This window comes from Porites lutea, chromosome 3, assembly GCF_958299795.1.
Source record: "Porites lutea chromosome 3, jaPorLute2.1, whole genome shotgun sequence".
Taxonomy (NCBI): Eukaryota; Metazoa; Cnidaria; class Anthozoa; order Scleractinia; family Poritidae; genus Porites; species Porites lutea.
In genome coordinates this window covers 31383745-31397371 of record NC_133203.1, presented here as the reverse complement: position 1 = coordinate 31397371, position 13627 = coordinate 31383745, and the positions used below count along the sequence as shown (strand labels likewise).

The following is a 13627-nucleotide window of genomic DNA, read 5'->3' as shown; positions in this document are numbered from 1 at the left end:
CCGTTTTTCTATCTAACAGCACCCTCGTATTCAAGCAGCGTGTTTAGTGATCGCTGGTTTCTTGCCCTCGTCATCTCTGCCTGCTTTCAGGTAAATACAGTTACTGCAGGAAAAGAAAAACACTATACATGACCAACGAAGATAAAGACGATTAGACGTCTACGGCGCGTTAACTTAACCACGATTTAAGAAATATAAACTGAAACGTTTTGAAGGCTACTTTCCAGTACAGTTGAGATTGTCGTGCCCGTTTCTAATTGTCATCTTAGTTCGGCAGTTCTTAAGAATAAAACCCCACAAACATTGTAGAGGCTCAATGGCCGTTTTTACACTAGAGACGGATAATCCATCTTCAAAATCCGTCAAATTGGACGGAAAAAACAGATGGATAAAGCCAAGCGGATTGTCCATCCAAAATTAGGACCATTCTCTTTTGAAATTAAAACGTATTATCTGTTTGACTCGAATTATCCAACGGATAACCCGTTTCAAACGAACAATCCGTCTCTAGTGTGAATATGGCCAATGTTGGTGTAACTCGGGATGATTGTGTAATTGTGTTTCTAGTGCCAAATGCTTGTCATCTCTGTCCTCTCTGCCTGTTACCACTCCAAATACGGAATACGGCCCCCTTCTGAACTGTTTGTGCGCCTGGGACAGAACCACCGATGTACTCGAGCTTATAAATGAGTGGATTGTAGATGGAATGAATGGACCACCTAAAGATCCGAGAACGGTAAGCCGTGAAGAATAAACAAAATATTTAGCAATTATTGAATTCGGCTTTCGTAGGATGTGAAGAATTATGGAGATCTAGGAGGATGGTTATTCACCGATGCTGAAGGCCGAGGTGGATAACATCCCCGAGATCTGCCTAATTCTTCACATCCTACGAAGGTTGAATACAATAATTGTTTTATTATCCAGTCAAAATTTTTTTAAGTTTCTAGCATTACCGCCTCGTAGACTTCTTCAAACCTTTGGACAATTTCTCGGTACTGTTAAATAAATAAAATCCGTCGTGCGATATGTCTGGCGTATTCTTGTATTTCTTCCGTTCAGATTTAGTTAGAAATCAGCTATTTCGTCTTCGGATAGCCGTGAACGCTATTTGTTTTAGTTCACTCGTGAATAAACCGCTTGGCGTCGTGATGATGGTCTATTGCCCTAGCAGCCTCGTTTCCAACGTTTCCAATCAATTATGTCATGGATCAACCACGTTTCCAATCAAATATACCTTCGAATCGATGACATATTGCTCGCATCTTTCAGATATGGTATGCGCCAGTTAGTTATGACCTTAATTATTCCGGATATCATAAAACTTCATCCAATAATTAAAAAAACTGTCTTTTTGATAAAATGAATAATTTATTTCGTACTGCGTCATTTATATCCGTTACCGCCCTGGCTGACGCGGAAAAAACACCTTAGCAAAGAGGGACTTTTGTATGTTTATGGTGGGATAAAAATTCATTTAGATTTTGTTGTATCCAGGGGGAAAGGACCGGAAGAAAGAAGAAATCAGTGGCCTTTCAACTCCCCGTGGAGAATAAGCAAATGTTGGCTTTGGAATTCCTTTCTTGGCTAATGGTAAGCACAAACATCAACATCAAACTACTGCTAGAGAATTTCGAGCACTTAGTTTACTTTGATTTTTTTGTCTCTGATTGGTTGTTCTTGTTGTTCTGTTCTTTATTTCTTCTTATCGCCAGGGTGAGCCTACATGTCGTACAGCAGTCCAGGGGTATCCTGAAATTCTACGGCAGATTACTGATAATTTGAGAATGACAATGGTGAGGCAATTTACTGAATTTAGGCAGGTGTAGGGTGGAGGATGGTGGATAATGGAGGAAAGGAGTGAATGGAGTAATAGAGGGGTCTGAAAATGCTAGAAAGCACATTGCTATATAGTTGAACATATTTCCCCAACAGCGCGCGCTCCCATTCGTTACTTCGAGGTTCCATGACATCTAGCATTAAAACAGTTTCCCGCCAAAAGTTTTCGAGAAGAAAACATCGTGAAATCTGTGAGGTCAAGAGGTAAACGCGAGCGTTGACTTTCTGGCTGAAATTTACTTGTAGACGTAGAAGTTTCTCTTCTTACGCTTTTATAAAAATTTCATTTTGTTTCTCTCGACTCGAGTATCAATGGTTCCCTCCTTTCCCCTTCATTTACATGTTGATATTTTCCTTTAGGCAACTATCGAGTCTCGTCTTTCACCGAGTCGGCCAACACCTGAGCCTTTGACGCAAAGTGAAGTGGAGTTCTTTCACAAGTCATTTGAAGCGTATTGTCTTACAGAGATCCATTTACACCACATGGTAAGCTTTCGCATTGGTGGCTAGAATTGTAAATAAATTGTAATTTGTTTATCCACGAAGCACTTAGGAGTTCTTAAGAACATCTGTGATCGTGTCCGTACGTTCCAGATCGAATTGGAATTTGGAAGCGTTGGTTTTTGAGGATTTTGTCTACAGTGTTATTAAATTGTGCATGAGTGTAAAACGGTTTTGTGCCGAATTGTACCATTGGAATTTTTCCGGAAATGGACTATAGGGGAATCCTGGTTTACATTTTTTGCCTCATTATCATAGGCTTATCATTATCTATAATGAAGCTAATAAAATGAAAATTCTGAATATTGAAAGAGCATAAGAATTTCAGTTATCTCTGAAAATTTGAGCCCGATATGCCAAATAGTTTCGGAGAAATTCCATTTGAAAACCCAAAAATTTACAAAGAATGTATGAGCTCATTAACCGTTTGCCACCCAGTAATTTTGCACCTTTTAATTGCTGCTATTTTCTTTGATACTGGTTGCAAAGGGCTGAAACTTGCACAAACTGCATAACTTAACCAGCTCTTTTAATTTTTGCACCTGATTGGTATACAAGGCCACATCTTCCATGGATTAATTCGTATGCTAATGAGCAAAAATGTAAACAATGACGTCACGATGAATCCGCCTATTTTAAAAAGAAGCGAGTGTCCAAAACAGTCCCAGAGTGCATTTCGACTCATTCCAGACCTATAGTCTCATGGGCAGTTAGGTCCTACTAACGTTCTGGCTCCTCGGCAGGTCAAGTACACTTTAGATTGGGCTCCCATTTCTTTGAGCCGTCAATCAAATTAATACTTTGCAATGGATTGTTCTAGGAAAAGAACGAAGAGTATGGTGGCGCTATGGCTGCTTTGGAAAATGTCCTCGTCTGGGCTGACAGGGTTTTACTACCAGCAATCAGCTCTGAAGGGTTTGTTTGTGTTTGTGTTTTTTGTTTGTTTGTTTGTTTTGTGTCTTTTGATGTGTTATTGCATTGCATGACAAAGATCCAATGATCTTGGCACTTTTTTTTTTCTGTATTGACCATCGAAAAGTTCCAAATCGTCTACAGAACGTTTAATCGTCGACTTTTTTCGAAGTGCATGCTTACATGGGGAATGTATGACCACAAAAATCAAAACCACTCACAAAGATAACTTTTTAGTGGTCCTCATCAGTTCGCTCCTATCGTCCCACCACTACACGCTCTGTCGGGTAATTCATTAATTTTTATTTCATGATACCCAGATCCGAGCGGCTGTAAAATTGGAAAAATGGACGTATAGTGAAAAAAAAGAAGGTCGAAGGACGAGCTCCTAATTTCGACTTCACTGAACTTTATTTTTTCACGGTGACATATACGAGACACGCGGAAATATGACACTTTTCGCGTGAAACAAGCCGTTCTATTCATAAATCTACTCAGTAAAGAGTTTACTCAAGAAATCAGTGGAGATAGAGGCTCCTAGTGATAAGGCTCCTGTCCTTTATCATTTACATTGTATTTCAATACCAAAACGCCTCCTTTGTCGGTGGCTTAAGGTGTGGCAATAGATTTAATAGGCAATAGATTTACCAGATAATGTAAGCTACAAAATGAACGATTGTAACACAGTAAGATAAGATTGTACATCTCCACCAACATTTTGTCTGTCGTTCTCCCATTTGTTCTTATTACTTAGGAATTGTCTCATCTCCCTTCCATCGGAAGCTAAGAGTGCTAAACGAGTTCTTGAAGAAGGACATTACTCCAGTTCCCTTGTGGTGCAACTTGTAAAGGTATACTGGATTAACTAACAACTTAAGCCCCAAGGTCCAAATACAAATTCTCCACACTAGTGTCCATACATTGCGTCATAGAATTAGTTGAGAGAACTTGATAAAAGATCAAAGCACTTCGTTTGTGTTGGTCATTTTATTAATTCTCCTAACCTTTTCTATTGATGATGTTTTGATATAGTTAGGAGAAAATTGATGTTGATCACTCTTGGGACTTAAAGGGTTGACCAATGCCGACGCTCATTTGTATTTCGGAGAAGAACTTTTCATTGTAGAGTTTTCTATCTGGTATAGCATTGTAAGATTGAGAGGATGAGAGAACAGATCTCTTTGACATTTTGCCGCAATAAGTGTGATGAATAGATTTCTCACCCAAAACTGTTAAGTTATGATGCTTGCCACGGTTTTGGCGTTAAAACACGCATAACCCTTTAATGGCATGATTAACTAAACGTCGCCCGCGTGACCGGCGTTCGGGGAAGGGGGAAGGGAGGATTAGGTAAGCACGTTAAATCCGGAATGCCCCAACAATCGCGCTTGCATTAACCCTTCCCCCACCGTCCCTTTGTACACTGGCCGCGCGGACTAGGCTGTAAGAAATCGACCTTAAATGCAATGTGTCGTTGCGGCGACACGTTGCAGATATTTACAACATGGACAAGCGAGTATCCTAAGAACGGCGTGGTCGCTGCTTTTTCATCTTTTCAGCAACATGTTTGTGCTTGTGTTGAGTCGTATTTTTTTTTTCGTAGACAATTTTGACTTGTTTAAGTGAGATGGTAATGCTTGGATTAACACAAGAAAAGTTTTACAACCACGCAGCGTTATTCACAACGTCTCTTGCTAAACTAGGTGAGCTGTTTCGCGTTAAGCTTTTTTCAAGCTTTCTTATGAAAAAGCATATTAAATTACAATTAATATCCAACAGTATTGATAGGTGGGCGAGGGCCTTAAAGCAGCAGTGTCCCATTTCGACTATGTCCACATCATGGTCCGTACGTTCTTGAAAAGGTCTTGAATTTTAGTAGTTGTGTTGAAAAGTCTTTGAATTCGGTCAAGGTCCTTGAAAAGTACTTGATTGATTTTTTAGGTCTTCAAAAATCTTTGATATTCACTACCTTGTCTAAAAACATTTTTGTACACGAGCAGTATCTTACTTCTGTTTCTTTATTCTAAATTCTGTTTCTGTACTTCAGATGCAATTGCGAGTCATACCCAGTCATTTTCCAAAGCGTTGTTGTGGAAAGTAGTGTAAAATAATGTGATCAACCATGGCTGAAGAAGTAAAAACCGTAAATGACTCCATGACGTGCTTTAGGCAGTAAGGTGTTCAAAAACGAGTTAAAGAGTGCGGACTTATTGCATAAATCGCAGTCCTTGAAAACTGTAATTTGTCCTGGAAAAATCCTTGAAAAATCCTTGAAATTTGGGATCAATTTAGGTTTCAGGGAAACTGCCCACCTACCCCTCCCCTAAGCCATCATTTTGCCCTAAGTGAGAAGTAAGTGGAGATCTGGGTACGAGATAACCTGTGCAGTAAACGGGTTTATCTGATGCGCCCTGTACAACATGCAGCGCCCGACTCAAGTTTTATCGCTACGGCTTAAATGCGTAGTTATTTCTACATCAGTGTTAGCAGCTTAGTTTACTTAAATGCTTAAAACAGTTATCTTTGCCCGCGTCGAAAAGCACACAGCGCATCTCCCAATTCATTGTAATGTTTGATATATAATGAAGAAACCTTCTTATTTTCTTTGCTGTTGGTCTTTAAATTCTCCAAAATCCGAGATCGTTTGTCGTGGAATTTCAATTACTAGACCATGATATGGACGAAGAGACTTTTTTGTCTTTCACTCCTTATCTTTTAGAGTAATTTTCTTTATCTGTCAAATAGGCAGACCTAGTATACAACTACGCTTATCAGTACTTAATTTCATGTTTTTTGTTGTTGTTGTTTACCTGTAATTATTTGGCACCTATTGTTAGATATTGTTTCACGGGCTAAATAAAATCATTCTAATTCAGAGACTAAACTCTGGTGTCAATTAATAATTAAGGGATTTCTTACTCAACAGGTTATAACGCAGTAGAGTTTCTACCTCAGCTTGCTAAAGTCTTGTATCAGATTGCACTGAGTGTGGTCCTGAGTAACGGTAAGTTAGATACCTCTAAAATATAGCTATCTCATGCGCCCGAATTTCTCATTGTGGTGATTACTGTATGTGTATCCACTTATAGGTCTTTGTTTATAAATTAAGATCTATAGGTAACTTTTATTGTCTATAAAAAATTAAAGGCATTCGTGTTTTCTAATTCCCTCGTCCAATCCCGGGCAGAAACGTTTCTATTCTTATGGGGGACATTTACTCCATCTGGTACTACTTCACCTAGAGTCTACCAATTAGAACATGACGATCGCTTAAAATTTTAACAAACTGTGTCAAGTAATATTCGAGTATCTCTGACATTCCTAAAGGGTGTTTACTTTTTAATGATTGGCTTTGCTATGGATGTAATCTTGTGCATACTTTACTATAACACCCTTAAGCGAGGGAATGTCACTTACACTTAAGTCTATGTTCATGCTTTACTGAATAGAGAGGTTTTAGCATCACGTTTACGTCAAACGGTAAACGCGAGTTTGTACCACGTGACCAAGTTTCCCCTTTACTTGTCGTTTACAGTTCATTATTTCTGCAAATAAATTAGTAGTTTCACGCAATTTTTTATCCATAAGAATTTTTTTGTTTGAGCTGTTTTTATCTGCTCATTTTCTATTTTGAGAAACTCTCAACTTGAATCTGACGTATGCCGTTTGCCGTATACGTGAAGCTTAAACTCTCCAGCAGCTTTCCGTACCACCACCAAAAGCTATCCAGTATAGTATAAACACCTATCCGATATGTGACTCTCCACTTTAGAGATCGGCGCGGGGCAGCTTCGCTCCGTTACCGAAACCGCGCCGCCACAACCGTTCTCGTGTGTGAATAGAAGCGTTATCCGGTATGTGGTTTTCGTGGCGCCACCAAAAGCTATCCAGTATAGTATAAACACCTATCCGATATGTGACTCTCCACTTTAGAGATCGGCGCGGCGCAGTTTCGCTCCGTTACCGAAACCGCGCCGCCACAACCGTTCTCGTGTGTGAATAGAAGCGTTATCCGGTATGTGGTTTTCGTGGCGCCACCAAAAGCTATCCAGTATAGTATAAACACCTATCCGATATGTGACTCTCCTCTTTAGGGATCGGCGCGGGCGCAGCTTCGCTCCGTTACCCAAACCGCGCCAAAATCACCGTTTTCATGTGTAAAATAGAAGCCCTATCCAGTATGGTTTTCGTGCCGACGCAAAAGCTTTCCGGGCTCAATCACACAGCCTCAATCACTCACTCTCTCGCTTTTTATAGAATCAGGGAATGTTAATCTTCGAAGTGGTCCAGTGTCCACTATTCTACAAAATTTGCTGGAAATTCTCCTTGCATGTGAGACAGATGAAGGTGATGTTCTGACTCAGGTCAGTATGGGTTGCAAGACCACTTAGATCTTACAATTAATATGTCTAGAAACGCATCAGCAAAGAACTTTCACAAGCGAGGGGTACATGCCTTTTACTATTGCAATGCAGTAAGCTTATCTCCCAGTCGAAAGTGATTTCGCCATTGCTGTGTTACCTTTTGATGTCTTCCTTAGCTCCCGTTTATATAGAAAAAACGTGTCCCGGGTAGAAGGAGTCACTCGCTTACCCGAGCTACCCTGGGCGAGCCAACATTTCCTTTTGACATTTCCGAACAAACCGTTTACATGAGAAAAATGTTGGCAGAGCAGTTGAGGTTTCTGTGAAACGGCCCACCTACCCCTCCCCTAAGCCAACATTAACCCTTACTTCTCACTTAAGGCAAAATGTTGGGTTAGGGTAGGGGTAGGTGGGCTAGTTGGCTCGGCTAGAAGTGTGACCCGCCTACCTGGGTTATTCTTTTGTTCGGTGGTACGGTCACCTTCCTAACTGGGCCAACCTTTCTCCATATAAGCCCAGCCGTGTCAATTAGGTCAAAACGAGACAATCAGAGCATGCGCGAGCCCTTTTGTAAGCTCTTGGCTCGAGCAAAGGGAAGAAATTGTTTTTTTTTTTTTTTTCTCATATGAAAGTTCGATAAAGTGGACCCGGCTGGGAGGGTGGCTCTCTTTTCCGGGGCAGCTTTTTTATAGACGGAGCCGTACACGCAACTATTTAGCATACGTTTTGATTAAAATCTAGGTATACACACTGACTTGAGTTCACTAAAACGTTCTTTATTTGTCGCAAGTAATGAAGTAAATCTGTACTCGAGTTTATTGTTTTGTTGTTGTTGTTTATTGGTTTGTTGGTTTGTTGTTATTATTATTATTATTATTATTATTATTATTATTATTATTATTATTATTATTATTATTCTCATTGAAACACCATGAAACTTTTATACGTTTCTGGAAATCTGCGCACTTACCCTTCCCCTAAGCCAACATTAACACTTACTTCTCACCTATGGCAAAATGTTGGCTTAGGGGAGAGGTAGGTGGGAGGTTTTCCAAAAACGTATAATGATCCAAACTTATTTGGAAGGTATGCACCCAACCTAGAAAATGCCTGTTGCTAACTTTTTAGTCACGAATTGTACCCATCAATTAATTTTAGTCTACTTCCCCCAGCAAAATAGGTCGTAATTCATTACCCTTATGTGCCCGAATTAGCACCAGACTCTCTATTTGTAGGCCCTGTTAGCTGTTCGTCCTGCTTTGGCAGAAGTCCTTCTACTTACAGAGGTTAGAAGACGACGTGTTGGAACAAATGCAGGTCTTATGGGGCCCCTCCTGTCTGCGGTGATAAATAACATCAAACAGCAGGTACATAACTTTGGAGGAAGGCTGTTAAGTTCCCAAGGGGGTGTGTACATGAGAAAACTCGCATCGGCGCGAGTTTCATACCGGAATTACTTTTTGATTCCGTATCGCGTTTACATGATGACTAGGTCATTTCATATCTCGTTATTTGAAGGTACACTTCATGCTGATAAAATACACGTGTGATTCAAAATCGCAAACATCACGCATGCGATACCAGTTCCAGTCTACCAGCAGACCGATTTCACACCGAAACGGGTGGTCGTTTCGCGTTTAAATGATACCGTTGCGAGATTTCGTACTGGAGTGAAATTCTCGCCCTGGTACAACAACCGGGGTGAACTCACGCCGGGGTGACCCTCGCCGGCATGACATTTTGTGGTGGTATCATATAAACAAATATAGAGCCATGAGCAGACTCAGCTGCAGCGACCGAGCGAGCGGTGAAGTTTCGAGGTCGACTTGTTTCGCCTGAATGGATTTGAATCATGTTATAAATTCACGCGGGAAAAAGAATGACTGACATATGCTGTGTCGGGAGCGACGTGAAATATCATTCACTGTCCTATTGGTCAATTATCATGACGTCACCGGTAGAATTCTTGACCGGTGAATTTTGTGCCAAACAGTTATGGAAGTCCTTTAAATTGGGATAACCAAGCCTTCTCCTTTAGCTACTTCTTGAACTCCTTTGTAACCCATAGAGCTCCTTGGCAACCTTAAACGATCTAACTCTTGTTTTCCTGTTTGTTTGTTTATATTTGTACTGTTTTTTTTTTTTGGTTTGTTTGCTTTTTTTGTTTTAGGGAATGACAGCTTTAGACGATGCAAAAGAATCTGAGTTACCAAGGGTGGCTGCCTTTGTAATGAAATTGGTCTCCAGCTCACAAGCTCTGTTGAAGTAAGTTATTGGCAAAATACAGCACTAAATATAGAAGTCGGAATGAAATTCATGTAATGATGTTCCCAGCAAATAGTTAAAGTGGCTCCGTTATTATTACAGGCCCAGTGAAAAAAAAGCAAGTTTCCGCAAAGTTTCGTAGCCATCGCTTTACAAATAAGAAGGGTATACGACAAAGTTAGTTTTAGATCATCAACCCAGCAATAACCGCGAAAGCATCTTGAGGGATGGCTTTGTGGCAGACTTAGCTCAGTTTGGTTTAATTTTGCCTAAGGTGAAAAAATAATAATAAGATAAAATGAATAATATAAAAAACGGGGTTGGGAAGGAGGAAGTAGGGAATGAAAAATTCCAAATACCAAGTGTTTAAAATGGCGAGGCGAGGCGAATCTTTTGTGAGTTTCTCCGGAAAAGGAATATAAAAAACGCACTCTGCTGCCTGGCGAGCCGTGACGTTTATGATTATAATGAAGGCTCCAGGCTGCTCAGAGGTTCCCCCTGACAAATTTAGCAAAGTATCTCTAATTAGTTAATGTAAGTTGTTTCCATCTTGTTTTATTTACAGGTCTTTCATGTTGGAGTTGAAGCAGCAGGTGTTATCTGGTACAACTAGCGAATCCACTGACACGCAAACCTCGGTTTTGTTTCTACTATCAGCTCTACAAGGTTTGTTTAAACTTGTAGTAAACTTTCTTTCTAATTTTATCAATTTTGCGTTAAAAGTAGGACGCAAGTCTTGTCGTTATAGCCAACAAAGCAAAAGGTTTGATGAACAAAAGAGCAACTCTGTACGTGCATCACGCTTTTTGGTACAATTTTTTTTTCTTCAAGTCACTGCACGAGAACGTGAAAGCCTGCAATGTGAGTTTTCCTGATTTCAGCTTTAATCGTGGTCGTAAACCGACGATCTCCTCTTAAATTCGTTTCTCTCCGTTTATTTTTTTCTGACGTTGGATTTACCCCCGAAAAACTCATTTTCATTTGACCGATTGAAAAAATGGAATAACAGGATGAGGTTTGAAATAGCGCAAGCCCATTTTATCAGTGACAATTTCGCTGCTGTTGCAGCCGTGGTTACGTGTTTTTTGTTTTGTTTTGTTTTTTTTTTTTTTGTGAAGTAGTTTTGTGGTTGTTTTGAAAATCATTATCATGAGAATTTTTGCTGATAGATTGTTTGTTCCCGAGCTTTCGCTCGTGCTTAAGGTTTTGGTATGTTTAGGTTTGAAGATCAAGGTTTATTACCTTTCTAATACATAAGTGTCATAAGTGTCATTTATCTTTGGGGTTTAATTAAGTTTGATTATCAGTCTTTGAGGTGGGTTCGTTTTAGGACGATAGCTGGACTCGATTGTTACCTACATCGGAGTTCCTGTTTGGGTTTAAAGTAGAGCCTCGTGGGTTTAGTTGCCAAGCTTTTATTGATTTCCTAGTTCTTGAATTTTTCAATCTTGGATTATGAGTTTTTTTTATCAACAGGAAGTGCGCATAAGTCACCAAGAAGGGCTTTCGTAACTCTCATGGTCAGCAAGCCTGAACGTTCCTACGTTTTACTTATATAAGTTGCCAGTATTTGGTACACTCAGATTACTGTTAGTTGTTGAGCTGTAGTAGTTGGTGTAGCTGACGGACACTAAAAAGAGGAAAAACACCCAAGCTTTGTTAAGAGTCCTGGTATCTTCTTGCTAGCGAGCTTAGCCCGTCACAGAACTCCCTTACATTTTTCCACACCTAAAACATTCATTCCCGAGGAATCATCAAACCGCACCAGACTGTCACCACATCCATCCGATGATTCCAACTTCTGGGACGGTAGCTTTATGTACCAGTGGCGTGTTTAGTTTTTCTACGTTGGCGGTGTACAATTTTCCATGTGGTGTCAGCATTATTGGTATGAGGCTAACGTGGCCACTTGTCCTGCGCGTCTTGTGGTGTCACTGCCTTTGTTTTCAACTTCCACGATTTGTTATGTTCAGTCGGACACGAGTTCAGAAGACTTAACTCCATTACAGTTTTATCACGAATCTCTAACCATCCATCCTCCTGTTGAAATTAACCGCATCTTGATTAATAACTGAACCTCGCGCCACAACCGCCTTTATACATTGTTTTAAGTTCCTCAGCGTGGGCTGTAAAGCAATCTATACAAACTAAATGGTCTTAAGGAAGCACAGCCCAATCAAATATCACCCATGCCTTCATTTTGTAGCACTTAACCCTTTAAGCCCTAAGAGTGATCAGCGTCAAATTTCTCCTTGTAGTATCAGTTCTTTATAAAACACAGTGGTCATGAGAATTGAGGACCTGATCACACAAGATGAATCTAATTTATACTTCAACAAATTCTCCCCACTACTTCTATTGAAAACAAATAGGGACAAAAATGAGAATTTGAATTTTGATATTAGGGTTTAAAGGGTTAATGATAGCCTGACAACTTTAAGGAAAACAACACCTCCAAGAACTGGTTTTCCCGAAACGAAAGACAATAATTTAGCGGACAAGTACAATGAAATATTTCGGATAGAACACGCTCGTTCACCATGAAATAACATCAAATCTGAATAAAGTCAACGACGTTGTCGACCCCCCAAATCAAACTACGACCAACTCCAGAAAACAAACCTATGAACAGGTCAATTGACTGCCACGAGACAGGGGGTATTTGCCTTGGGAAACAACACTATCATTTTGATGCTTTAACGATACAAAAAGCCCGCTAACTGCAGCTAACTGGATAGAATCAACCTCGTCTAAGAATCTTGAAAAATTAATTAGAGGTAATAGGATTATGTAATGCATCATTAAACTGCGCCAATATTTAGCAAAGTTCAGTTCATTGATGAAGACAGAGTTCCAAAAGAGTTCTCAGTGTTCTGTTGTTGCAACCTTCTATTCTGGTGGCGCACTTTTTGCTGACTTCAGACGGTGATCTTTTCTTTCTGGCTTCGCACAATGATCCCAGGCTCTATGGTGACGGTTTGAAGGGATACGGGTTCTGGTAGTGGCTCTTGAGGGCTGTTGAAGGACCGGCGGACAGAATATCTGAATACACAGCGACAAAGAATACAGAACACGATGAAATATGTAAGAGAAATGCCAAGGGCGGTGAAATAGAGAATACTTCATGGAAAGTGCTGGCGTACGGTATTTACGCACGAGTTTGTTGACGTATCAGAAATCGAACAAGTGAGCGCAGCGAACGAGTAAGATTTCTGATACAAAAACAACGAGTGCGTAAATACCGTACAAAGCACTTTCCATGTGGTATTGTGTTTATTATATACATATTGAGACATTCATCATTTTGGCGGCCTTTTTATTTTAAATCTTTCAAAAATGCTAAAATTTGCCGCTACACATTTACCACAAAATGACAACGAAAACGAAGTATCAGCTTTTTAGTAAAAACGTTTGTTAAAAACATAAATGACGGTTAGGATATGAGGTAATCCAAGAACTATAAGTAGTCTTAACTGTTTGTTCTCAATGCACAATTGAAAATGAGTGAATTTAAGTAAAATGGCCGGTCTCAATATAAGATTAATAAGCTTAAACGAAAGGCAAAATAGCTCCGACAAAAAGCACAACAAAAGCTTACTTCTCGTTCTGTTTTTCCCTTTCCGCTGTTGTTTCGCCGGTTCTCTACCGTTTTCTTTATCGACAGTGAAACAAACGAAACTATTCCACTCCATTTCTGAAATGTTTTTCACTTTTTTAGCGAGAAAAACTCTTTGAGTAAAACTTTT

General features: G+C 39.9%; 1 protein-coding gene across 1 annotated transcript in view; it reads left to right on the top strand.

The window, feature by feature from the left end:
- Positions 1 to 13627, top strand: part of LOC140929616 (condensin-2 complex subunit G2-like) — a 32534-nt gene that overhangs the window by 15079 nt on the left and 3828 nt on the right. Inside the window, exons 20-32 of the mRNA XM_073379370.1 lie at positions 20 to 90; positions 568 to 736; positions 1498 to 1593; positions 1716 to 1796; positions 2200 to 2325; positions 3161 to 3255; positions 4007 to 4103; positions 4856 to 4955; positions 6179 to 6256; positions 7510 to 7616; positions 8852 to 8983; positions 9787 to 9881; positions 10447 to 10547. Of these exons, the coding sequence (XP_073235471.1) occupies positions 20 to 90; positions 568 to 736; positions 1498 to 1593; positions 1716 to 1796; positions 2200 to 2325; positions 3161 to 3255; positions 4007 to 4103; positions 4856 to 4955; positions 6179 to 6256; positions 7510 to 7616; positions 8852 to 8983; positions 9787 to 9881; positions 10447 to 10547 (1348 nt within the window). The remainder of the gene's footprint in view (positions 1 to 19; positions 91 to 567; positions 737 to 1497; positions 1594 to 1715; positions 1797 to 2199; positions 2326 to 3160; positions 3256 to 4006; positions 4104 to 4855; positions 4956 to 6178; positions 6257 to 7509; positions 7617 to 8851; positions 8984 to 9786; positions 9882 to 10446; positions 10548 to 13627) is intronic.